Source organism: Lepidochelys kempii, chromosome 2 (assembly GCF_965140265.1).
Source record: "Lepidochelys kempii isolate rLepKem1 chromosome 2, rLepKem1.hap2, whole genome shotgun sequence".
NCBI classification, from domain to species: Eukaryota; Metazoa; Chordata; order Testudines; family Cheloniidae; genus Lepidochelys; species Lepidochelys kempii.
The window spans coordinates 17,798,996-17,826,940 of record NC_133257.1 but is presented as its reverse complement, the minus strand read 5'-3'; the positions used below and the strand labels follow the sequence as shown (position 1 = coordinate 17,826,940).

Genomic DNA, 27,945 nt, shown 5'->3' with positions numbered 1-27,945 from the left:
CTGACTAGGTATTGTGCTGTCAAATAGAAGGGATAATTGGTATCTCTCCCAAGAAATGTCTATGTTATGAATGACCCCCCCTTCCCCCCAAAAGACTAGTTAACTGCATTGAAATGCATGAAGCAGATTATACAGTATTACTCACAATGAAAAAAGATCACAGAAGTACATTTTGGTAAGTGAAACTGGATTGGGATGTCAAGTATTAGGGGGTAGCCGCATTAGTCTGTACCCACAAAAACAACAGGGAGTCCAGTGGCACCTTAAAGACTGGAACAGAGTTATTTGGGCATAAGCTTATGCCCGAAAGCTTATGCCCAAATAAATGTTAGTCTTTAAGGTTTTTGTGGATTGGGATGGAATTTTTGAAAACCTGCCATAGACAATTATTTTGATTGGTATAAGTACTCCTTTTTCTTCTATAGTTAATTGTAAGCAGCAAAGACTTTATAGTACAGCACAACTATTTCATATTCTAACAGCTAATGCCATGTAAGACACACTGTGCCTCCTGTATATAAATCATAAAGAGCCTGGACATTAACAAGCAAAGGCAGCCAAACAGACCAGCTGTTACAGGAAAGGAGTGCAATTAGAAATAAGGCAAGGCTCCTAAAAGTGCTTGCAGTGACCATAAGGTCAAGGATAAATAAATGAAATGGAATAGCTGTAGTACTAAATGACATAAGCAGAATCATCTGGCTGCCATGAGACTGGTTTGAGGCATCTGATTGCCAGGAGACCAATCTAGTCAAAACTCCTAGTGTAAGAATGTGCACACCGTCTACTTGCATGTCTCTTACGGTCATGTGGCCACAACAGCAGAAGACACAAATGAGGCTAGATACTGTCTCCAAATAAGAAAAATGATGCTATTTTTGTGCTTTCCTCTGGCTCAGATTAACTCCCCCTGGCCTCCCCTCTCCACTTTAGTGAGTCACGTTTACATGATAATCTTATCTGAAATACGGGGACCACAGAACCATGACATTCTAGAAGGGGAGAAAGGAGCATCTAAATGACTAAGTTCTCCATTGCTGCCCAGTGAGTGGGAGAAAAAAGCTTAGCAAAATATCATATTTCCCAGTTTCACAGGGATGTTGCAAATTTTTGTACATTAATGTTTGTAAAGTGATTTTGAGATTGTAGGACAAAAGGGGCTATGGGAGTGCAAAGTAATATTAAGTCCTTAATTTACTCTCTTTGTCCTTCCTTCCTGCCCCTACGCAGTTAACATTTCAGAACGTTCATGCCTGAGCTGGTCTCACAAGGGGTATGTTAGCCAATAAACTGCACACACAACCTCCACCAGGCAATAAACTCCCTGACCTAAGTGATTCCTTCAAAGTGCCCTGTACACTTCTGTTTGACCCAGGAAGACCCACCTCTACCAGCAAACCAATTTTGGGTGACTGTTTAGATGGCTGCCTAAGAACTAGATCCAAAGCCCTTTGAATTCAATGGGGCTCTTTCCATTATTTCAGTGGGCTTCAGCTCTGACTCTCAGACCTTGCACATGAGGAGAGATTAACTTTACAGCTTGGAAAAGCAGCTGCTAAGGGAGGCTACGATAGAGCTCTATAAAATCATGAATGGTGGAGAGAAAGTAAATAAAGAAGTGTTATTTACTCCTTCACATAGCACAAGAACCAGGGGTCACCCAATTAAATTAATAGGCAACAGGTTTAAAACAAAGAAAAGGAAGCCCTTCTTCACACAACACACAGTCAACCTGTGGAACTCCTTGCCAGGGGATGTTGTGAAGGCCAAAACTATAACAGGATACAAAAAAGAATTAGATAAGTTCATGGAGGATATGTCCATCAACAGCTATTAGCCAAGAGTCTCTGTGCATCCCTAGCCTCTGACTGCCAAAAGCTGGGACTGGACAACATGGAATGGATCACGCAATAACTGCCCTCATTCCCTCTGAAACACCTGACCCTGCCCACTCTCAGAGGACAGGATACTGGACTAGATGGACCATTGGTCTGAGCCAATATGGCTATTCTTATGTTCTTTTGGGAAAAAAAAGTCATCAATAACATTTCACACTTTTCTACAACACTTTCCATGCCAGCATCTCAAAATGCTCCACACATCCAACACCCCTGGGAGGTAGGGTATAATTCTGAGAGTGAGGAAACCAAAAGGCACAAACAAGTGAAGTGATTTGCCAGAGATCAGAGCACAGCTGGGAAGAGGCATCAACATTGCTGCCTCCCAGTTCCTGTGCTTTAAATACTGGATCAGTGCTTGAACTGAGGAGCGGAGAAGTGACAGGGTACCCCAAAGCCCCTCCACTCTCCCCAAAAAGTGTTTCAAGGGGCAGCAGTGAGATATGTGGGGGGAGGGGCAGAATTCAGCAAACCCACCTCTACATCCCCCTTGCCCCAATTCAGGTGCTTCACCCAGGCCACGCTCCCTTTCCCAGGGGGCTTTCTTACTGTAACCAATGTCTCTTATCTTTGTCCTTCTCCTCCCAGTGACACACATTTCAATGACTAAAGAAATCAAGGGCTATTATCCCCCTCCCCCCCGCACATCCTGGGGCAGAAGTGCAGGCTGGCTGTCACTTTATGAAGAGGGTACCTGGTTGAGGGAAGTCACTGCCAGCCTAGGGATGACCAGCTGCATGACGAGCTGCAGGAGGGAAGTCACCAGTCCGGCCAGGATGGCCCAGGTGAGGGGCAACGGAAGCATGCTGTAGGTGGCAAAGAGGGTGAAGAGCACGTAGCCGATCCCGTCGCCCAGAAGGCCACAGCCCAGGCCGGCGGCCAGGATCTGCGTGGCCATGGCCACCCAAGTCACCACCCCGCTGTACTGCAGGTAGGTGTAGGAGGTCGTGTCCTTCCTGACCACCACTAAGGCACAGATCACCACCTCGATGCCGGTGAAGAAGCCCAGCAGGATGCCCTTGATGGGGTCCATGGGGGCCGAGGCCAGGGTCAGGTGGAGCAGCAGCAAGGTCAGCTTGGTCAGCACGTCCAGGATGTTCATGACCACCTGGGACTTGCGCCGCTGGCCCAGGAAGTAGCGCTGGTAGAGACGCTCCAGGTCCCGGGACTTGAAGGAGTTGCGCAGCGTGGGGAAGATGACCCCGCGGTAGGTGTAGCCCCAGCTGAGGAAGAAGTCGGAGTTGCTGGGGGCGCAGTCGAGGTGCAGGAAGCCCAGGTCCCCGCTGCTGCTCGTGCGCTCCGGGAAGACTTTGGTGCCCCCGTTGTTGTGGCGCTCGGAGGGGCGGCGCGGCGGGTGGGGGTGGTGGTTGGGGCAGCAGGAGTCCTGCGAGCCCAGGGCTTTGCCGCCGCCGCTGCTCCCCCCGCTGCTGCTGCTCTGCTCCTGGATGAAGCGCTGCTCGGTGATGTGGCGCACCGCGGTCTGCCACAGCAGGCGCTGGGGTCTGGCGCGGCCGCTGCCCGGGGGGGTCCGGTTGATGGTGTACAGCTCCGCGCTGTCGCTCAGGCAGCGCACCTCGGAGAGCTCCATGGCGGCCGGGGGGCAGAGGGGTGGCGGGGGGGGGGGAGCAGGAGGGGGTGTCGGGGTGGGCGAGTGTCACATCGAGAGGCGGGCGGTCAGCGGAGGGTGGCGGGGCCGGGTGGCCCCATGCCTGGCGCGCCGGCCGCCCCTGGCAGAGCCGGGTGGGTCCCCTGCCGCATGCCGCGAGTGCGGGCTGGTTTGTTGCACAGGGGCTGGGCGGGGGAGGGAAGCGGGCTGGTTGGCTCTGCCGCCGGTTGGTTTTTAGCAGGTGCAGCCACGCCGCGGTGATGTCTGGCTTGGCACCGCGCAGCGCAGAGAGGAGGAGGAGGAGGAGGAGAGGCCCATGGACCGGCAAAGCGCCCCCCTCCCCCTCCCGCCCCCAGGCTCAGCGAGGCAACGTCCCAGGGACGCAGCAGCCTTGGTCCCATCCAGGGACCAGCTGCGGGAGCACGGAGCGGTGCAACATGCACCCCCAGAGTCTGCAGCCCCGGCGGTCCCACCGGGCAGCTCAGCCCGCCGGGGTGCGGCTGTTACTCGCCCCGGGATTCGGGGAGCGGGCGGCTCATTGACCTGCTGTCACCCCGCAGGCGCCGGGCCGCAGAAGCCATCCGTGCAAGAGCGAGCGGAGAAGCAAACAACCCAGCAAGGTCTTTGCCGAGGTCACTCATGAAACCTAGAAGTGGGGGCCGGGCAGCCCCGGGGCACGGGACGGGCAGGGCAACGAGCGGTGCCGCATCCCTGGCTGCGGGCTGGGCAGCAGCATCTTCCCGTGCGGGCTGACAGGGGCGGAGAAAGCGGCTGCCAAACGCAACTCCAGCCCAGCGGGACTTTGTTCTCTCTCTCCTGCGAGCGGTGACTTGCAGCTGCACATGTCCGGCGGGGATGGCCGCTCTGGGCTAGGGGCCCGCCCCCGCAGGAGGGAGCCTCGGACGGGGAGCCACGGCCGGGCTTTGCACAAAGCAAAACCAACTCTCAGAGCACCTCGGAGCGCGGGTTGTGTCCCCGGGGCTTCCAGGCGCGCCTCCGAGCATCCAGGGGCTCCGCCACCTGCCCCCGGGCCGGGGAAAGAGGCGAGACCGGGCGCCCTCACTTCCAGCCGCCCTCGGGGGTGACCGGGGCAGCCGCGGTCCAGCTGTGGGATCCGGGCGAGAGCAGGGCGGGAGTTTCCTCGCTCTCAAAAGTGTTGGCGGCCGCGAGGACGAGGCGGGAACTCATGAGCTCTCGGGGCCGCCGGGCTTAATCCAGACCCGCTCCTTGCAGGCAGATGTGAGCCCGAGCCCTGCCGCGAGCGCGGCTCCCCGGGGCGCGCGTGGCCGGCGGCCGGGCGAGCAGGGCGCGGAGTGGTTCCCGCGGGCCGGCATTAGCAGCAGCGGCGCACGCAGCGTTAGCGCCCGGGATAGACGGGATTAGCGGGGTAAAGACCGGCCGCGGTGTCCGGGGCTGCCGCGGCTGCTCCTGGAAGAGGCGGGCAGAGCCCTGGCACGGTCAGCTGATGCCCAGTGACGTCAGGCTCTAGTCTCTTGCCCTCCCCTTCTGTCCAGTGACAGCAGAATCATCCCCCGTGCAGGGGCGGCGAGTCAGGACCTGCCCGGGGTCGGCTCGGCTCGGCTCAGAGGCGCCGTGAATGCCGGCCACTGACTTTCTTTGGCACTGACTTTGGAACTGAACCGAAGTGTTTGTTAAGTGCTGACAATGGAGGGGGGTGCGGGGGGGGGGTCAAGAGAGCCAGCCCCCGCCCTAAAGAGCCTGCAGTGTAGAGAAGAGGCACACAGAAATCGGCAGGCACTGGGAGAGCCAGAGGTGGGTAGGACTTAGTGACTTCTGCGTCCCCTCCTCCTTATTAAACTCACTTCTGGTGGACATCATATAGAATAAATAGATTTTAGGAAGGATTTCAATGACTATTATTTGTATTACAACAGCCATCCAGAGCATCCACACACTCGGCTCAGACTCAGGGTTGAGCCCAAATACCCCTTATCGGTCATGCACACACATCTTGCTGATTCAGGTCAGCAGCCCCGTAGACCTGGGTCCTAGGATCCATCAAGGACTTAGGTCCAATCCCTGCCATTTTGCAGTGTCGATGCAGATCAAGCCATAAACACAAGTCATAAGGTCTGCATAGTGCAGTATAGACATGTTAGCATGGCTAGAAGAGCCTGGTCCAGCAACTGTAAACCCAGGTTAACAAAGCAGTGTGGACAAGTAAACACTGAATCCACAAGGCTGGGTCCCAACCAAGTCTGAGCCCCATTCTGCTAGGCACTATACAGACTTAGAGCAAAGAAAATCCTCACAAAGAGCTTGGATGAGTAGTGGGCTTGGTGAACTGGAGTGGGAGATCATTACACTCTTAGGGGGCAGGGTAGAAAAAGACACTGATCTGGACTGGGAGAGTGTAACAAATGGGACATCAAGGATTAATACATAATAATAAATAATAATAGAAATAATATCTGTACTCATATTGGGCAGTACTTCACTTCAAGAATCAACCCATTAAAACATTGAGACTCCCTGAGGATGAAAGTGCTACTCAATATAAGAAGCGGTATCATAACTATGGGCTCATAATTATTCTGATTAATAATAATGATACCCCAAATCATAGTAGAAAAGGGATCTCATGTCTAGTTTACTCAACTCACTATAAAAATCACATTTTAACAAAGGAAACAGGGACAAACATTATAATATGATTTAACCAAACAGTCAATTTGCCAGTTCAAAAACAGCATAATATGAAGGTAACATAAGAAGCTGTAAATGCTCTAATGTTATTATATTAATGTATTAATTGTCTAACTGTAATCTTAATATATTAATATATTATAATGTTGGTTGCATTGGGTCAGATCCTGTTGCTATCTGGGCTTTTGCTGAACCCAAAGCTCCTGGTAACTTTACTCTTAGAGAGGCAGTGACAGGAAATAAATAAACGGGGACACGGTTGTCTGGCTGATAGACAGTTGATACAACCAGGCAAACAAAAGTGCTTTCACTGAAAGTTTCGACTGTATTTACTCTCCAGCATAATCTAAAAGGGAGGACATGTGACCTCCCCACATGTGTTCTCTGCCTAGTGACCCCCCCGGCCCTGTGCCCAGCCTGGGACCGCCATGCTTTCCCTGCCCCATGTTACTGCGGGGAGGCTCTGCCCTTCTTTCACTGTGCCTCCCCCTGGACATTCAGCCACTCTCCCTGGCAGCCAGGCCTGGGTGGGGAGCAGGATGGAGCTGCTTCTCACACAGCTGAAGCTGGCCACTCTGGGTCACTGACTCTGTGCAGCAGAGCAGCTGCCTGAGAGACCCTGGCTGGGGAGGCAGCAGCAGGGGTGGGCCACACCTGACCTGGGCCCGGCTGCCGGGGACAGGGGCCAAAACCTGCTGAGGGAGAGGAGACTCTAGCTCACTCAGCCCTTGTCTGCAGCAGCCGGGCACAGGTGGGAAGCGGCCCACCACCAGTGTCCCAGCCAGGTTCTCTGTGGCAGCTGCCGCCCTGCACAGAGCAGAGCCCCTGAGTGGCCAGTGTGAGAAGTGGCTGGTCCTGCCCCTTCCGCTCCCGGCTTGGGCCCAGCTACCAGGGACAGAGGCTGAGCAAACCAGGGAGCAGGCACAGCAGGAGAAGGACAGAGCCCCTCTCCCTTTTCCCCCAGCAAGCCAAACAGAAATCTGGGAGGAGGACACTTGATCCTGCATGCTCCCCCACTTGTCACCTATGCTCAAGACCCTGGGGAAATATGAATCTGGTAATTTGGGGTGCTATATTACCCTGTTGCGGAGAGGCAAGAGTCATCTATGGTCTTGAAGCGGTCTCGAGTGGATGATTGTACACGTCTAGTGGCCAGCCTTCTCTCTGCAGGGGAACTTGAGAGGTGTCCAAATGTTAAAGTGTCCACCGTGCTCAGATTTCTTTCTCTTTTTATATCCAGTTTGTTCGTATTACATAGCTTGTTCATAAAAATAACTGCCGAGCAGAAGCTAAGTTAAGTGTGGAGTTTTCCAGCCTGTAGTTTTCCATCAGTTAACCAGCTGTATTTCACATAGCAACACTTAACTATTGCCAGACTTTCCATCTTGCAAAACCACATGCTTGGGCAAAAAGCTCAAGTCTGGACGGCATAGGGTCATGTTTACTCCCCATAGTCACTTACTTCCCCCTCCCCTCCCAGTCTGTTAGTTGTGCTAAGGCTGCTACAAAGGCCTCACATCTGTTTTCAGTGATAAGCGTAACAATTGGTATTCCAGCTGCGGCCAGTGGTAAAGAGCCAACTCATGCACTAAAGTCAGCAGCATTATTTACATGAATAAGGAGAGCATATTTTAGAACAAAACCTTGATCATTCATTTGTCAGGGGTAAAACCTCTCTCATTTAGATTGTCTCAGTGTATTTTCCAATTCTAGTTGTATGAGATAGCATAGTTAATGGCATTATTAATAGTGTATTGTACCTGCAAATATTTATGGGTCTCTACTTCACAAGTGCTGAGCACCTGCACTTTTTATTGAAGCTGATAAGAATTGCAAGCACCTCTGTGGAACATCATTGTTCTGAGCCTGACTCAAAGCTGAATTTATTCATTTGGAGTCTTTCCATTGACTTCATTGGGTTTTGGATCTGGCCCTTTATTAGTAACCCTGCTTTTTTTGTTCTTGTGGCCTGTTTGTTTAAAGAAAGCAATAAAACGCATACCCTTATCAGCATTATAGATCCCATGATTTTGGTCATAGTAGAGGTTTCACCCAATGAAGTTGGCCAAAATTCCCATTCTCTGCTGTTGTGATGCATGCTATGGTTTAATGGGTTTCTATCACACCCCAGAAGTAGCTACATTTATATAGGGCCTGATGTTACAACATTTACTCCTAAAAAACGTCCTTAGTCATGTGAGTAATCTCACTGACTTGTATGGAACTGCTTATGTAAGGATTGCAAGACAGGCTACATGGTTTGTAAAAGCACTTGGGGATTCTTCAGGAAGGGTGACCTTTAGATAGTGTCAAATATGTGCTGCTGTAAATTGCCTTACTTAAACCTTAATAGAGATTTGAAATCAATATTAAAAAAGAGAAAAGGAATAAATAACATAAAATCTTCCCATTCACATACATAGAATTTGAAAGCAGTTACAGTAACTGGAATAGAATCAGAGCAGACTAACTTTTTGTGTCCTCCTTACCCACCTTGTCAACAACACTCTTCTTTCTTTTCCTCCAATACAATAAAGGAAATAAACTGGAACTTCTGATGTTGCTTGATATTCCCTTATTACAATCTGTGGATCCTTTTTCTCAGTTGCATAGTGTGGTATTGTAACCCACACACCTCCTGGGTGTGGTGTTCTGTCCCATCAAGATATATATATATATCTATATAGATATATAGATATATTGATTGATTTGCTCTACAGCCAGTTGGCTTTTGGCTCATGCACTAAGCTCCACAGGTCCCAGGTTCAATCCCGCCCACTGATGACCGGGGTCTGTCAGCTTTACAGTATATTTTCTGTATGAAAACATGGGGAAATAGATTAAAAACTGTAAACCAGTTGGTAAAACCACTCCAACTGATTGACGAGAACCGTGGTGAAAGAAAAGAAAGAGTGTGTGGATTGTGAGATCAGAGATAAAGGACACATAGTTTAACAGATGATGGAAACAATCAGCATCCACTGGAGTTAATGGATTCATAGAATATCAGAGTTGGAAGGGACCTCAGGAGATCATCTAGTCCAACCCCTGCTTGAAGCAGGACCAATCCCAAATTTTTGCCCCTGTCAAGGTTCCTTCCCCACTCTGAACTCTAGAGTACAGATGTGGGGACCTGCATGAAAACCCCCCTAACGTTATTTTTGCCAGCTTAGGTTAAAACTTCCCCAACGTACAAACTATTTTACCTTTTGCCCTTGGACTTTATTGCTGCCACCACCAAGCGTCTAACAAATATATAACAGGGAAAGAGCCCGCTTGGAAATGTCTTCCCCCCTGCCCCAAATCCTCCCAAACCCTATACCCCCTTTCCTGGGGAAGGCTTGATAAAAATCCTCACCAATTTGCATAGGTGAACACAGACCCAAACTCCTGGACCTTAAGAACAATGAAAAAGCAATCAGGTTCTTAAAAGAAGAATTTTAATTGAAGAAAAAGTAAAAGAATCACCTCTGTAAAATCAGGATGGTAAATACCTTACAGGGTAATCAGATTCAAAACATAGAGAATCCCTCTAGGCAAAACCTTTAGTTACAAAAAGACACAAAAACAGGAATATACATTCCATTCAGCACAACTTATTTGATCAGCCATTTAAACAAAACAGCATCTAAAGCATATCTAACTAGATTGCTTATTAACCCTTTACAGGAGTTCTGACCTCCTCTGACCTCTGGTCCTGGCAAAGCAACACACAGACAGAGAGAGCCTTTGTTTCTCCCCTACCCTCCAGCTTTGAAAGTATCTTGTCTCCTCATTGGTCATTTTGGTCAGGTGCCAGTGAGGTTATCCTAGCTTCTTAACCCTTTACAGGTGAAAGGGTTTTTCCTCTGGCCAGGAAGGATTTAAAGGTGTTTACCCTTCCCTTTATATTTATGACAGCCCCAGATCCCTAAATGGCCCCCTCAAGGATTGAACTCACAACCCTGGGTTTAGCAGGCCAATGCTCAACCCACTGAGCTATCTCTCTTCTTAGTGCAATAAAAATATCAAAAAAACGAGGAGTCCTTGTGGCACCTTAGAGACTAACCAATTTATTTGGGCCTAAGCTTTCATGAGCTATAACCCACTTCATCAGATGCATGGAGTGGAAAATACAGTAGGAAGATATATATAACAGTACATGAAAAGATGGGAGTTGCCTTACCAAGTGGGGGGGTCGAGACAATTCAGTTAAAGCGTGCTGTTATAAACACTTTTGTAGTGGTATTCAGGGTGGCTCATTTCAAACAGTTGACAAGAAGGTGTGTATCAATGGATGTTTTAAAATGTGCAAGTGATAGAACCAAATTATTGCACGCAGCATGTACACCATACGTTGGGTAAAAAAATTTTAGGGCGGAACCACCCTCCATTTTAGCTGCTTTACATAATTTTTAAGTTTCCGTTTTATTTTCTATTGTAGTTTATGTATCCAATGCAGTAGCCCTTTCCTTAATCTCTTGATGAAATTGTCTCTCTCACTCTCGCCACACACACACAAAGACCAGAACAAAGACTGAGTATATGGGCTTTGGGTGGGGAACTATGAAGGGGAATTTCACCCTTTAACCTGTGGGTGGGGCAGGGAGGTGCTGTTCTCCAGCTTCTCCTTGGCTGCTGTTCCAGCAGCTGGTCTGGAATAACAGCTGTGAACCTTGCATGCCTTCTATTCATGGATCTCTGGCCCCTGAAGCTGTATAATTGTGATCCTGGTGTCCACTAGAGCTGGTTGGAAAAACTCTGATGGAAACATTTTCCAATGGGAATTATGGAAATTATGTTGATTAATTTAAGTTTCATTTAGGAGAGTCCCTCCCCACCCCTCCCCCCAAAAGTTGTGACAATGCCAGTGTCCTGTTTTGAACATTTGTGGAACTAAACATTTTGATTTTACATTTTAAAATGACAGCTCGTGTTTTAAAATGTTGTATTATATTCTATATTATAATATACATTTTTTTAAAAAGTCAAAATCAAAATGAAACTAAACGATATTGTCGAAGCAAAATGTATTAACAGATCTGAAAGGATTTATTCATTTATGTATTTAATTTTCCATAGGACAGAATTTCAAAATTTTCAGGATTTGTTCCAATTAGGAAAAAAAGCCAAATTTTGAAATCTCAAAATGCTTTGCAATATGGAATTTCTGTCCTCTGCACAGCTCTAGTTGCTACACACCATCCCTGCCCCCACCCTGAGCTTAAATCCTTCTTCTAAATTGGGCTATGTAGAACTGTCACACACACAGCCCTGCACAGCCCTCACATGACAGAAAGACTTGATTTCACTATGTTGATGGCCTTTTGTGGCTGTTGAACTGATGAGTGAATTTCACCCTTTGAGAACTGCTGGCCTGGACTTGATATTTCATAGAAATCCTTTGCAGAAGAAAGCTTTGTACTCAAAAGACCTCTGACTTCCAAGTTAATTACAAATGAAATCCCAAAAAAAAAGAACGAAAAAAAGATGTTGATCTTTTAACTTCATCACTCAGTGCGCCACAAATGAAGATTTTGTAATCTACAACACTAGGCAGTCAGCCTCTTCACAAGGACTGCCATTTAAATTTGGTCTGAGATCCTGAAGGAGTGAGTGGAAGGAGTGATGTCCTGTTGGGAGAATCTGCGTTTGAAATCAATACTAAAAAAAGAGACTAAAATCTGTTAGGGGATTCAAAAGAAACTAAAAATATCTAGGTTTCAGAGTAACAGCCGTGTTAGTCTGTATTCGCAAAAAGAAAAGGAGTACTTGTGGCACCTTAGAGACTAACCAATTTATTTGAGCATAAGCTTTCGTGAGCTACAGCTCACTTCATCGGACGCATACTGTGGAAAGTGTAGAAGATCTTTTTATACACACAAAGCATGAAAAAATACCTGCCCCACCCCACTCTCCTGCTGGTAATAGCTTATCTAAAGCGATCACTCTCCTTACAATGTGTATGATAATCAAGTTGGGCCATTTCCAGCACAAATCCAGGTTTTCTCTCCCCCCACCCCTCCCCACACACAAACCCACTCTCCTGTTGGTAATAGCTTATCTAAAGTGACCACTCTCCTTACAATGTGTATGATAATCAAGGTGGGCCATTTCCAGCACAAATCTAGGGTTTAACAAGAACATCTGGGGGGTGGGGGTAGGAAAAAACAAGGGGAAATAGGTTACCTTGCATAATGACTTAGGCTTGAATAGAGACTGGGAGTGGCTAAGTCAATTGTATCCAATTTGCAAATGAATTCCAATTCAACAATCTCTCTCTGGAGTCTGGATTTGAAGTTTTTTTGTTGTAATATCGCAACTTTCATGTCTGTAATCGCGTGACCAGAGAGATTGAAGTGTTCTCCGACTGGTTTATGAATGTTATAATTCTTGACATCTGATTTGTGTCCATTTATTCTTTTACGTAGAGACTGTCCAGTTTGACCAATGTACATGGCAGAGGGGCATTGCTGGCACATGATGGCACATATCACATTGGTGGATGTGCAGGTGAATGAGCCTCTGATAGTGTGGCTGATGTTATTAGGCCCTGTGATGGTGTCCCCAGAATAGATATGTGGACACAGTTGGCAATGGGCTTTGTCACAAGGATAGGTTTCTGGGTTAGTGGTTCTGTTGTGTGGTATGTGGTTGCTGGTGAGTATTTGCTTCAGGTTGGGGGGCTGTCTGTAGGCAAGGACTGGCCTATCTCCCAAGATTTGTGAGAGTGTTGGGTCATCCTTCAGGATAGGTTGTAGATCCTTAATAATGCGTTGGAGGGGTTTTAGCTGGGGGCTAAAGGTGACGGCTAGTGGCGTTCTGTTATTTTCTTTGTTAGGCCTGTCCTGTAGTAGGTGACTTCTGGGAACTCTTCTGGCTCTATCAATCTGTTTCTTCACTTCTGCAGGTGGGTATTGTAGTTGTAAGAATGCTTGATAGAGATCTTGTAGGTGTTTGTCTCTGTCTGAGGGGTTGGAGCAAATGCGGCTGTATCGCAGAGCTTGGCTGTAGACAATGGATCGTGTGGTGTGGTCAGGGTGAAAGCTGGAGGCATGTAGGTAGGAATAGTGGTCAGTAGGTTTCTGGTATAGGGTGGTGTTTATGTGACCATCATTTATTAGGACTGTAGTGTCCAGGAATTGGATCTCTTGTGTGGACTGGACCAGGCTGAGGTTGATGGTGGGATGGAAATTGTTGAAATCATGGTGGAATTCCTCAAGGGCTTCTTTTCCATGGGTCCAGATGATGAAGATGTCATCAATATGGCGCAAGTAGAGTAGAGGCGTTAGGGGACGAGAGCTGAGGAAGCGTTGTTCTAAGTCAGCCATAAACATGTTGGCATACTGTGGGGCCATGTGGGTACCCATAGCAGTGCCGCTGATTTGAAGATATACATTGTCCCCAAAGGTAAAATAGTTATGGGTAAGTCACAAAGTTCAGCCACCAGGTTAGCCGTGACATTATCGGGGATAGTGTTCTTGATGGCTTGTAGTCCATCTTTGTGTGGAATGTTGGTGTATAGGGCTTCTACATCCATAGTGGCCAGGATGGTGTTATCAGGAAGATCACCGATGGATTGTAGTTTCCTCAGGAAGTCAGTGGTGTCTCGAAGGTAGATGGCCCAACTTGATTATCAGACACATTGTGAGGAGGGTGATCACTTTAGATAAGCTATTACCAGCAGGAGAGTGGGGTGGGGCAGGTATTTTTTCATGCTTTGTGTGTATAAAAAGATCTTCTACACTTTCCACAGTATGCATCCGATGAAGTGAGCTGTAGCTCACGAAAGCTTATGCTCAAATAAATTGTTTAGTCTCTAAGGTGCCACAAGTACTCCTTTTCTTTTTGCGAATACAGACTAACACGGCTGTTACTCTGAAACCTGTCACTATTCATCGGTGTATCTCAGAGAGGTTTTGTTGTCATAGGATTAGAGATGCTTCCTGCTGATGTATATAATGAGTCTTACTAGAGTGCAATTAAGAACATAGGAATAGCCACATTGTTTCAGACCCAAGGTTCATTTTGTCCAGTATCCTGTCTCTGACAGTCAGTACCAGATGTTTCAGAGGGAAGCACGAGAACCTACAGTAGGTGGATGTGGGACAATCTGCCCCACACAGAGGCCTCATCCTGGTCTCTAATAGTTAGAGGTTAGCTTGATCCAGGACAGTAGGCACTGCAGAACTATCTTGCAAGAGTCATGTATTTCATATGGCATTCATGCATTTGACAGTCCTTTCATGACTGCCTGCATCACAGGTAAAAATCTCTCTCTCTCTCTCTCTCTCTCTCTCTCTCTCACACACACACACACACACACACACACACACACACACATATATGACAGGCTGTTTCCAAATTCCCTTTGGCCTAGGAGTCATAAGACCATGGGTTCAGGTCTCACTTGTTTTAATGACTGCTGTTAATATTTCTATGCAGTTCACAGCCTCTATTGCTGACTACGATTATTATCTGTATAATAAGGTTCCAGGATTGTTACTCTGTGTGTCAGTCTGAAGCCTAGAATGTCTGTTGAGTCAATGTGAACAAATGGAAACAGCTACAAGCAGGGTTGAGAGTGCTTTTTGTTCAATATATCACCAGGTTCATTCAACACTGGCATATGTGGTCTGTGACCACCCCATTTTTAAGTTCTGAGCCATTTTGGTTTTATAAATTACACCCGTGCAACAGCAAGGCATGTATCTATGGCAGGCCAAGAGTCCTAGACCTTTGGGATATCAGACATAACAAGCAAACACCACCCTTACTCTACCGCCAATGTGGATGCAACAATTTAATTGTTCCTATGAGGGAAACTGCACAGCTGATTACTTGGCCCAAATGCCACAGTTCTTCAAAACCACCCATACAACGATACAACCAGAGCCAGAAGACACAATAACCCCAAGCACAAACAGCTCCTCACAGTAGCACATGCCCCTCATTGGCCACCTGCACGGACCAACATAAATCTTCCAGAATTGTCACTTTGTCCATGTGTTGCTCAGAAGCTTAGAATGTCTACTGAGTCGGCGGGAAGTGATGGAAACAGCTGTAAGCATGGTTGGGAGTTCTTTTGGTTTAGAATATCACCTAGTTCAGTCATCATTGGGATTCACAGTCTGTTGCCATCCAGTTTTTAAGATACAAATTACACCTGAGTGACAGCATGGGCTTTCAGTGACTACTAGTTTTTTTAACTCATTAGCAAAATGTGTGTCATGTCACCCCGTAAGGGATGACACTCTACCCACACAGAGTAGGACAGTCTGTTTCTCCTGCAAGTTACTCTCTTCGTTCAAGTAGAAGAGATCTGGTCTCTGTATGTGATGGTCCTGGATTAAACCTTGCTGATAATCCATGTGGGAAAAAGTAGTATGTGAGCATAGGGTTAAGGACTGTATCATGTTCCCTCTGCATAAGAGGACAGAATTGAGGCTGGACATTAATTCAGGTGTTTTCCAACTTTTCAGTGCTTCACTTTGCAGCTTTAACATTTTCTAACATCACTTTCCTGTATGTAATATAAACAAACATAAGACCCCTTCTTACTTAGCACTTATTGGATACCTAGATGCCTCCGAGCATTGCTATAGTCCCTTTCTCAAGTAGGTTACCAGTAAGAGTCCAGTCTAACTTATTAGGGATTAAATGTTGTTTCCTTCTAATGGATGTTTGATGGCCCCTATCTCAGGTGTGTTTGATGGATCTCAGTTCCAGCTCCCATGTCACAAACTCACCAGCCTGCTTTGTACTACCTGTCACACTCAGCAAAGAGGCTAAAATTTGCATGGTTTATGGAGACTGGGCTGCTTCTGATAACCAAAGAGGATGTCCCTTCTCCTTCAGGTCAGCGGTGAGGCAGGCTGGTAAGGTGGGGCGTGTGTAGGAAGTTTGTCCTGCTGCTGCCCTACAGATCAGTAAATGACTTCATTCACCTGGGCTGTCAAGCCAATGCCTTTCACCAGCAATAAATCCACCCAATTTTTTAAAGCTAAAGTTCATGGTTGTATGAAAATTATCAGATATGCACATTAACCCATTAAATGATGTTCACACGATGTCACACAAAGTACCCTGGTGGCTGCAGTCTTAGCATTGAGAAGGCCTTATAGCTCTCTGTATTATAAATGACACCTGTTAATCTTCTCATCTCCAGTAAAAGTGCATAGCGTAGATATTGTTAGGGGATGGGTTAAACCATGTTGTTGTGGCTCAAGCTTGGCCATTGCACAGAGAGAAGCAGAAAGCCAAGCACACACAGCCTGGAGACGTGGTATTTTGCCCTGGGAAAAGACGAGAGAGGGGTTTTGGGTCAGACCCTTGGCTGAAAGTGTTTGGTGCTGTGAGCAAGGAAGCTGTCTTCTGATTTGAATTTCTCCTGTGTTCAGAGAAACAGGACTTTGAACATTCCCAATACAGACTCTATCATCAAGTTCTCCTCCCAAATGGTACAACCTGCAGGGCCCCAAACTTTGACTAGTCACTCGGGTGCACAGAGGGTAACAGTATTCTTAGATGGAACACTTGGAATGAAGCACTGAATCTTGGCAATCATTAGTCATTTTCTAAAATGTTCTTATTAATATACATGGGCCTGACCCTTCCCCTTTGAAGTCACTGGGTCTGATTCTCAATTCTGTTAGACGGGTTTTGAACTTATATAACTCCACTGACTTCCTTGACCTAAAAACAGTGTTGCAGACTTCATTTTTAGCAGGATCATTGACTTGTGCAACATTCCCCCAAAACATGAAAACTATTATTTCCTAGGAATATAGATTTGCCAGATCAGATCAGATCATTGGTCTATCAAGTCTGGTCTCCTGTTGCTGGCAATGGCTGATATCTGGTGCTTCAGAGGAAGGTGAAAAAGTGGGCTATTGAGCCGTGCTATTCCTCGATGGTGGAATTCCTTCCTGACCTTGAAGCAATCAGAGTGCACTGACGAATAAGATTTAATTACTCTGATCTTTGCATCCATGGCTTCAAATACTATTATTGACTATAAACGTTGCAAACATATGAAGTTCAAAAGGTTAGGTTGTTAGGAGCCAAGAAAAATATGGTATAATTGCCAAATATCCTAAACAGGCAAGACAATCTGCAGGATCCAACAGAAAATCCAAACTTCCCTTTCAGAAAACTTGCATGCCTAAAGTTTATAACTCCTGTGGAAGGCTAGACACAAGTTACATAGCTTAACATCAAATCACATGCATTGTAAATTATATTTTTAATAATAATTAATATGATAGAGGTTTATTCTGCTCTCATTTACATGGAGAAGCCAATGGAGTTACACAAGTGTAAAATCAGGTTGAGATCAAAATGGGGTTAAGAGAACGTCTTTCATCCCAAAACACTTTACAAACTTGTGGCCCAAAACTGCATTTCAGAAAGCAGTGTGAGTTTTGAAGCTGACTTAAATAGGAGACTTCCAGCCAAATATTTCACACTCTTATGATGCAGTTAGTTTGGATTAGCAGCATCAGAACCTTTTGATGCTTATCCTAATTGAACCCACACAACATGCCTTATTAACTTTTAACTCTATGTAAATAGGGTCTGAATGAGTTGGGAGGGGGAAAGATTTCAGGGGAAAACTGTATTTACATGACCACACCCACTCTGCCAACATATCCAGAAGATAGAGTGGCGTTGCTCAAAGTGATCAACTTTGGCTGGTGTTGGGTTACAAATCACTTTAGTCCTGAATGCAAGGGTAGTGAAATGCTGTTATAAATGTTGTTGTCTTTATTGCCTGCATAAAGGGGAGTAGAACTGTGCTTAACCTGTCCCAAATGAGGGGGTCACCCTCAGCTGAAAGGACTTTGTCAGTGGCTCGAATGCCAGACCCCTTTGAAAGTAAAAGTGGTAATCTGGTTTAACCTGTTCCTCCCCACTGTTCAAATATAGAGCTAAATAGGCTTTATTAGGAACCTTTGTTATTTTAAGTGCTTAAATGAGAGCTGAAATCACTTGTCTTATTAGGATCCAGGAAGTGGGCGGGCAAAGCCCGCCCACTGCTAAAGAATCCCCCCCAGCCTAAGGGGGGGTCCACAGGACCTAGAAAACCAAATAATTACAGGGGACAACTAATGAACAACAGGGTGTGGTCAAAGGGTCAAACGAAGGGAACCGGACAGGGACACCGAGCAGAGGACCCCAGACAGCGCTCACTGCTCCTCAAAGGGAGTCAAGGGAGTCAGTGGACGCCGCTCACAGGAACTCTGCCCGGAGGCGTGAACAGACGGAGGATCAGAAATAGGCCCCACAGTCGCAGGAGACTCTATCGGCCAACCTCCTCACTCTGGTTTTATAGATGGCCACTTTAACCAGGGCCAGGAGGAGGTTGACCAGGAGGTCCCGTGACTTAGCGGGGCCACGGACAGGGAGTGCATAGATAAGAAGGTGAGGGGAAAAGTGCAACCAAAATCTTAACAAAATATTCGTGAGGAGCCGGAATAGGGGCTGCAGCCTGGCGTACTCCAGGTAGACGTGAACCAGGGTTTCCCTCACGCCCCAAAAGGGGCAGGTGTCTGGGACTGGGGTGAACCGCGCCAAGTACACGTCCTTGCTCACGGCCCCGTGAAGGAGCCGCCAACTGATATCCCCGGTGGGCCTCGGGACTAAGGTGGAATATAGGCTGGCCCACTGGGGCTTCTCACCCTCTAGAGGTGGCAGGAGGTCCCGCCACTTTGTTTCAGGGCGGGATGCGAGGGTGAGGACATGAAGGGTGTGGAGCATGAGCGTGTATAGATGTTTCCTTGGCGCGGTCTGGAACCGGACCCGCTGCAGCTCGCGTAGCTGGCTCATGGTGAAGGGGCAGGGGGTCGGTCGGGTCCACGGGGCAGAGGCCTGATGAAAAGGTCTGGCGGGCCTCTGAAATCACTTGTGGTGGGACAGAATTGCTGCCCAATCTGCTGAAAGATGACAATCACTAAGAGGCTGACCTGCAGAGATCACAGCAGAGAGGCAGATGGCATCAGACAGTAACTGGGTAACTGACAGTCTGCAGGCGGGAGTGAGTGACGAACAAGCGGCGGCTGGAGGGGTGGCCAGCAGAGAGGAACCATGCTCACAGCTTTATTTTTATGAATCCTGCTTCTGACATTTTCTCTAATTAATGTCGGGTGACCTCTCTCCTTTCATTAAAAGTTTCTTTTCTACACTCAGATTCTGTGCTTGCGAGTGGGGAAGTATTGCCTCTCAGAGGCACCCAGGGGTGATGTGTAATTGTCCCAGGTTACTGGATGGGGGATCGAGCCAGTGCTGTGTTGTATTTTTGGAAAAAAAACCCTAGCTATTGAACTCAGCCCTTGTTGCTGCCCGCTCCACCTGGCAGAAGGGTTACATCTACATTGCTCAAAATATGCTACTAAAATGAAAACTGAATATATTATCCTGTGATTTCTTTAAGGTCTTATATATTATTATTTATGTATACCACAGTACCACCTACAGGTCCCAGATCCATTGTGGTAGGCCCTGTACAAACCGATAGCAAAATGACGGCACCCGCCCCAACAAGTTTATGGTCTAGGGATAAGATGAGACGAGAGACAATGGGTAAATACAACAAATGGATGGGGGGTGGCTGGGAAACATAAGACAACAGGAAGGATGTTATGATCATGGATAAGCAGTGGTCTCCGCACACCAGCGGCCAACTATCCATTTTTTTTGTAGGCATCACAACAGAGGAGACTTTTAACAGGGTATTTGAAGAAGAGCAACGTGGGGCTTTGGGATTTTTATGGGAAGCTCTTCTATTGCCGTGACTTTTTTGAACTTAATGTACACAAGACTGTGTGCACTTTTGAAAACATCTGTTGGGAATAAAACTCTGAAGAAAACAACAGATACTGTCTTCAAATGTGATCCTTTTATTTGAGGTGGAAAAAAGAGGCTGTAAAACAATACAAATGTAGCAAGATTACCTGTTCCATATTAATGTTTGATAACTGTACATTATATTACTATTTATGTGATTTATAATGGATCATAATTTCCATTTGATAACTATTCAACCAAAGAATGATGTCAGGAAATAAATAACTCTAATGTGATTTAACTGCCAAGAGCTGTAGATTTTAACAAGTTTCATTTTCACTAATCTGTTTTGGAGCTGCTACTTAGATGTGATCACACTTCTAGTCATCATTTGCAACCTCTATACATAATATATTGTGACTCATACTCACTTTAAATTTAAAAGCTTGCTTTTGTCCTCTTTAATTAAAATTACCATATTGTATACACAGCTATGGAAAAACAAAAAAATCTGAGCTACTTATTTGAAGAAACATGGCCAACCTACAGGACTCAATTTAAGAGGGCTATCATGTGGTATGGGATTATTCTATCTCTGAGGGGCTTCTACACTACTTCCTTCATCTTTCATTATTTCAATAGCCCAGAGTCATAGATCCCTGAATATTTATTCTGGTAACACTTCCTATGAAACTGCTGAATTGGAATTCATTTGCAAATTGGATACTATTAATTTAGGCTTAAATAGAGACTGGGAGTGGCTAAGTCATTATGCAAGGTAGCCTATTTCCTCTTGTTTTTTCCTACCCCCCCACCCCAGATGTTCTGGTTTAACTTGGATTTAAACTTGGAGAGTGGTCAGTTTGGATGAGCTATTACCAGCAGGAGAGTGAGTTTGTGTGTGTATGGGGGTGGGGGGGATGTGAGAAAACCTGGATTTGTGCTGGAAATGGCCCACCTTAATTATGCACATTGTAGGGAGAATGGTCACTTTGGATGAGCTATTACCATCAGGATAGTGAGTTTGTGTGTGTGGTTTTTGGGAGGGGGGTGAGGGGGTGAGAGAACCTGGATTTGTGCAGGAAATGGCCCAACTTTATTATCATGCACATTGTGTAAAGAGTTGTCACTTTGGATGGGCTATCACCAGCAGGAGAGTGAATTTGTGTGGGGAGGTGGAGGGTGAGAAAACCTGGATTTGTGCTGGAAATGGCCCACCTGATGATCACTTTAGATAAGCTATTACCAGCTGGACAATGGGGTGGGAGGAGGTATTTTTTCATATTCTCTGTGTATATATAAAGTCTGCTGCAGTTTCCACGGCATGCATCTGATGAAGTGAGCTGTAGCTCACGAAAGCTCATGCTCAAATAAATTGGTTAGTCTCTAAGGTGCCACAAGTACTCCTTTTCTTTTTGCGAATACAGACTAACACGGCTGTTACTCTGAAACTTCCTATTCCTTGCAATTCTCGGTATTTTGCATGGACTCAATGGACAGGGCCAGATTCTCAGTTGCTGTCAAGACCCACTGAGCTCAGCAAAGAACGGGGTTGGCAGCAAGCGAGCTAGGATGCCTCAGTTCTCTAGTTGGTCCCACCCCAGACCCATCTGAGCCACCTATTACTGAAGTCAGTGCTAAACCCCAGTATAGTCAAGGCTGGATTCACCCATGTAGGTGAAAATTACATGCTGCTGGTCATAGGGCAGCTGCACTGGAGGGGTGAATCACCCTGCAGCATGGACTCCCAGAGGAGTATTGCTACCTTGCATTGCTCATGGGGTTTCAGGGGAACCTCAGAAGTGTCATTTGTTAGACAGAGGCTCTGAATCTCTCAGCCAGCCTAGACTCATTCATTCCCAACCAGCTCCCCTCATGCCATCTCTGGGCCTCTTACTATAGCTGTTGTCGTAGGCATCTCACTTGGCTGCACCCATGCGATAAGCAGCATTTCTGCTTGTGCCAGCAGAACTCCTGGAGTCAATCTTGCCCCTAATGCCTAGTACTGTCCACAGTTCTTGATATGCAGCCATGGAGGAGCAATGACATGCTGCACTGCAGTGGCCCTAAGCCGTGGCACTCTGTCTCTGACATAGTGGAATGATTGACAACCTTGCTGACAATCCGTGCTCTGACACATGTACGCTGATACTGCAGAGTATGACTTTCAGGCTGGGCAATGGCTGGAGCCTAGAAAAGGACACCTATCAATATGTAGCTGCAGTGATCTTTGTAGCCTTTAATAAAAAAAAGTAATTAAGCAGCTTATAGTGGTGACGTCAGATTGTTCTGTGCAGTCTCAGGTGTCAAATGAGGGAGTGTATATTACATGGGAGTGAATATTTCATGGTGGCATATGCCTATAGGAAAGCTGGGTAGAATTATGAAGACACACTGGAGGTAAGCATAAATGGAGGCTTTCCAGTTTTGCCTCCTGCTATTTAATGTATAAAGATGGTCCCTGACGAGTATGTGCAATAAGAATTTGCACCTGAAATAAAACATTTCCCCAATCATCTAAATAGCACATGTTGAGGGCTACTCCCCTCTCCCATGATTCTTCAGTGGGTGTTTGGTGGCTGTTCTCCTACCAGCCAACTGACTGATGTGGCCACTGTGTCTCCCTGCCCCCTCCAAAGCCACATAGGAATTCTACTGAGGATCAGAAATGAGAGAAAGTAATGGTCTCAACCTACTGAGCCACTGATCCTTCAAGGTCAGAGATGTTGCATGCTATTTAATGATTGCCGTAGGTGCAACTGTGTTGGGTCTTTTGCCCTTTACACAACAATAATAGTATGAGGAAACCGTATGCGCATGGAGAGATTTGAATAACCATTGTGTTTACTAAATATACACAACAATTGAAGTCCTAGTTACATATAGACACTGCTATCAAGGATCTCTTGATGCTAACTGGCAAAAGACACATGGGGCATATGGGTTACAGGGATTCCAAGTGTCTGGTATTTACATTTGAGTTCACCAAAGGGTGTCATGTAAGGTCTCTACTGAAAGCCTGTGTCACACTGGTTATCATAATATTTATGAAATATGTGTGTGGATAATATGTAAGGAAATATGTATAGATATTGGACATTATGTTCTTAAGGCCTTGTAGTTAAAGGCAGGTAGGTTACTCAGAGGTGCAGAGCATTGAAACAGACATCTCCAGATGGATGGTGGGAGATGTTTATCTTTCTGGTTGAGCATTGTGTATCTTACAGTACAAGACTATCTGCAAACTGAATCAAATGCTAATGAAGACCTCATGGGGGAGGAGCCAACTTCAGAAGGAAATTATTAGGAAGAGGTAAACAGCAGGGGCCAGGAAACTCTGGTTTAGAAGTGAATTAAAAAAGACTGGTCTGGTATATTTGACCAAGGGGGAAGCAACCTACCAGAAGGGTTGGCTTCATGGAAGAAGAGTCTCAGCCATCCTTGTTGAAACGGACCTTCAGGTAAGCAGAACCTAAGTAGACAAGAGGGTATCCTATTAGTTGAGTTTAGGCTCTAGAATCCATGTTACAATGCTCTCTCTCTCTCTCTCTCTGCACTGTGGAATTTTGAACCTATTAGGACTCTAGTTACAGGTGCTGAGCTGAGTTCACTTTGGGCTTATGGTGCACCAGCACTCAGGCTCCCACTACTACAAGTTGAACTCACTAAAGAGCTAGAATTACTAAGAGCTGAAATCACCGAGCACTGTGTTAAGTAGTGGGGAGCCTGCAGATATATTGCTGAGTGGCCGGCGGAGCTGTTTGCGGGATGGCTGGTGGAGCGGAGTGGCTTGCAGGGCCGCTGGTAGAGCAGATCAGAGTGAAGCCCTGTGGAGAGGTGGGGCAGTCAGCTTCAGATCATGTAAGGTGCCCCTTACCTCTCCTTCTCCTTCTCCTTCCCCGCCACCCACATTTTCACCCAGGCTGGGGAGTAACACTCTGCAGATGAACTTTTGAACTCTGGGGCTGGACTTTTGGGACTTTGGGTGATTTTTGTGTTGCTGGACTCAAGAACCAAAGAGAGAGCACATGGCCCAAATTGCTGGGATGGGTCTTTGCTCATGGTTTGGTTGATGAACCCTAGTTGTGGTGTTTTCTCAATGTAATGTTGGTGTTGTTTACCTCATGTTATTAAAGCTTTTCTGCTGTACGGAGACTCTGTGCTTGTGAGAGGGGAAGTATTGCCTCTTTGAGGCACCCAGGGGTGTGTGTAAGATTTTCCCAGGTCACTGGGTGGGGGCTCGAGCCAGTTTTGCATTTGCTTTGTTGAGAGGGAACCCCTTGCTGCTATCAACTCGGCCTGGCAGAAGGGTTACAAAAAGAACAATTAGTCCACACTAATGGGATTCCTGCATATCACTGACTAACCATCTCAACAATGCAATGAGGCTACTATACAATAACCTCAGGGTTTGAAAGTGACATGAGCATTCTAATGCAATCCATGAAAAAACTGTCCAAATTGCCCTTCCAGTCTTGGTTCCTTAGGCACAGATTAGGGATTTCTCTTTCCCTGTGGGTTACTAGCCAATAGTTGTGTGCAGTGCAAGTTTGCAGTGATGGGTTCTGGTTCCCACCACAGCTCCAGCCTGGATAAATAGACTGGAACAAACTGGGAAGAACCTGCACTGGCAAAGGATTGGGCAGGATGGATGATCTAAGGACATTTTCCATCACTAACATCTGTTATTTTAATACCTTTAACAGGTCTATTTGTGTTATTTGGTTGTAGGAATTCTTCTGACTGCTGCAATCAAGCTAACATCTGCATGTTTCCTTTATTTTCTCTGTGCTTCTGAGTTTCCAGTTGCCAAAGAAGAAATTAATAACATGATACACAAACCACCTGTATCCTGTCACAGACATGAAATATGGACAAACAACTTCTTTCTGGCATGCATTATGCTATATTCTAACTCTCTTGTCTATCAGACGATAGAATCAGAGAAGCCAGTGAAGGAAAAGACAAAACATTTTCTCACCTCGTCCATCACCTGCCAGTGGAGGATTGTTCCTATGTTCTCTGTCCTGTTGACTTTTCAAGGACTCATGTGGTGGGTTATCTACCAATTCCCTTGAGAAAGTCTCCCACTGGCTAATAGTCACTGTTAGAAAGTTTCCTGCCAATAAGCCTAGATTTTTTTTTTGCTCAGTTTCATCCCATTTCTTCTGATTCTACCTCATCATCAAGGAATTCCTCTTCCTACTTTCACCACCCTAAACCCTAGCAGATGTCTATCAAGTCCTCCCACAATGTTAGTCTTTGTCTGACCTAGTGGTACAATATAATGAGTCAATCCCATCAGCCCTTTAACCGTTTTGTTGCTCTTCCCTGAATTCCCTCCAGCAGGCTGATGTCTTTCCATGCCACAAACCTTGCTCACTCTTCAAAACCTTAAAACCGAGTTGAAAAGCAAACTCCCTGAAGAAGAGAGGGTGCTGTAGTAATGGCATTATTTTATTTCCATTCTTCTCAAAGAGCTTCTTCTAATTAAGAAATGTGTCTCGTCTGTCATTAATCTCCTTGCTACGCAGCAGTTGGAAGGGGGTTGAACAACAACAGGCCATGTGTACATATTTAAAACTCATATGTCTCCATATCAGAAACCTCTGCCAGTTTCTTGGGACAACTATTTCTCTGTTCCCCTAACATAATTGCAAAAGATGAAACAGAAAAAAAAGTCAAGCATATTTGATTCGCGCTACTAACATAATTTTGAAACCTAGCTTATGTCTCAGAAGCACTGGCAGCATTTTGGAGGAGAAATGTTAACAATTTTAAGAAATATTTTAATAAAGAAAACACAGACCCTCTTACGCCACACTTGAGTTTCCTCCTAATGCAGGGGCATCTGCTTCATTTGGTCTGTTTATTCCAATCAATCATTCAAAAATCAAACTTGATGGGTTTTATTTTGTTACTAGTGTGATTTGCACAGCCACCTTGTGATTCCTTTCCTTGGGATGGTGCCCAAGAGATAGAATTCCATTTATAATATCTGTCAGTGGCTCACTTGCATGTAGGATACATCCTCCCTTTCTGAAGATTGCAGCAGCCATCCCGCGGACTAAGACATGACTATTGTTCTTTGGTGATCTTTCAGGATTTCTGCCATGCATCAAAGGCACTAAGCCATTGTTTTTCTGCACAAGCTATGTTGTTTTCTCAATGGCGATCTGACAAATGTAGAGCAAAACAAGAGTTCTCCCTTCCCCTTGGGCAGTGTCTCTCAACATTTTGAAAACTTCAGAAAAATAAAATTAATAATGGCCCCTGCAACCTATACCAAATTATATTAAAGGTCTACACATCTCAATGTATTCATCTTCTATGTGCACAAAATGTGTGTTTTGCTAAAGTGGCTGGGAAGGGGCATGGAAAACTATTTGCACTGTTGCAGGTTTCAGCCTCGCATATCCAACAAGTCATAGAAGCAACTTAATCGAGGTTCCTGATCACCAGTTTTTATGGCCTTTCCATTTAGGCCCTGCAGAGTAATAAATATTTCCAGAAAGAATATATCTAGAAGAATCACAGCTTTTCACTACAGACATACCAGAAACAGAGGAGTTGTATCAGAACAGATGCATGGCCTGATATATCTGCCTCTGTCATCCTTCAGAGCAAGGCACCAACTCTTCATAATGGCCCTTGGAAATTCTGCTAAGCTGTGGTATGGAGAGATGAATGCCTCTGATCCTGATCTGGGCTCGTGATCAGTGTATGCCCTAAAGGATGAAGGCTGGGAATTGTTAGAAGTTTTTCATCTGAAATGTATTTGTTTTGTTTTTTCTTTATTTCAATAATTTTTAATCTGATCTATTTCTGGTAATTCCAGTGTTATGCTTTTCTTATCTGCATACTCATGTGCAGTGTAGCTCATTGAGTCGTTTTTCTAATCTGATCTCCCGTACAATTGTCTAGGGTTTACAGAAGTCAGCTCTTCCTGTTTCATGGTCACCCCAAGGTTCCTATTCTTAATCTGAATGATGGTAGAGTGAAAAGCTGTCAAATTCCTATCCTCTTTACACCCATAGAGTCCATGCCAGGAGGCTTCATCAGCACAATTTGACCCAGAAAGCTGCCTGGCTTCTGCTATGTGGGTGCAAAGTTGATAGAATTCCCTCACTTTATGTGTCTTACAACAGTTTGGTAGTTGAAAATATGCTCTATAATGGCAAGCTGCAAGAACGTGAAGCTTTTCCACATGAAAAAGTTGCACCCATTTATCTTAAGTCAGCTTTTAATCTGATTCAGTTAAAAGGCTTCCTGGACACCCTGCAGTTTAGTTAAATCTGAACCTAATTCACTTTGCTCTGGTCTGCACTAGAAACGTATGTTGGTATAATGATGTCACTCAGGGGTGTGGAAAATCGAAGTTAAAAATGAACTAATCCCCGATGTAGACAGCTCTATGGACTCTATCAATGGGCTTCTCCCATTGACATAACTACTACCTCTCAAGGAGAAGCTCTTCCATTGGCCTAGGTAGCATCTACACTAAGCGCTACAGTGGTGCACTGGCAAATTGACCTACATAGCTATTCCGGAATAACTATTCTGCTATAATTTAGCTATTCTGAAATAACTCCCCTCTGTGGAAACTCTCTTCCAGAATAAAAGTGATTTCACAAAGTCAGGTATAAAGTCACTTTTGTTTCAGAATAGACTCTGCACAGGGACAGTGTGGAGAACAAGGGAGATATCTGTATCATTTTTATGAATATTATATGTATCTCAATTTACCTTCTTGATATTATTCTATCTGGTTATAGAGAGTTAAATACCAGGGGGCTGTTAGAAAGAGCCAGCAGGAAACAAAACAATAACAGATACATGATATATTTAGGGGAAATAACCAGGGTTCTTAAGAGAACAGTGGGTGGGCTATTAAAGATTTTCCAATGTGCCTGGCTCCAGCCAGGTTAACAGATTTATTTTTCGAAGGCTAGGTCCTAAGATCTAAATCATTGAAAATCCCTGCCTAGAGAGGAAGAGTGGGTCCAATGG

At 45.7% G+C, this 27,945-nt stretch overlaps 1 protein-coding gene across 2 annotated transcripts in view; it reads right to left on the bottom strand.

Moving 5' to 3' along the window:
• The window catches only part of ADCY8 (adenylate cyclase 8), a 179,010-nt gene extending 174,086 nt beyond the window's left edge, over window positions 1–4,924 (bottom strand). For both annotated transcript variants that reach the window (XM_073330121.1, XM_073330122.1), the window contains exon 1: window positions 2,593–4,924. In XM_073330121.1, the coding sequence (XP_073186222.1) occupies window positions 2,593–3,486 (894 nt within the window). In that variant the 5' untranslated portion in view covers window positions 3,487–4,924. The remainder of the gene's footprint in view (window positions 1–2,592) is intronic.
• Window positions 4,925–27,945: the final 23,021 nt, after the last annotated feature.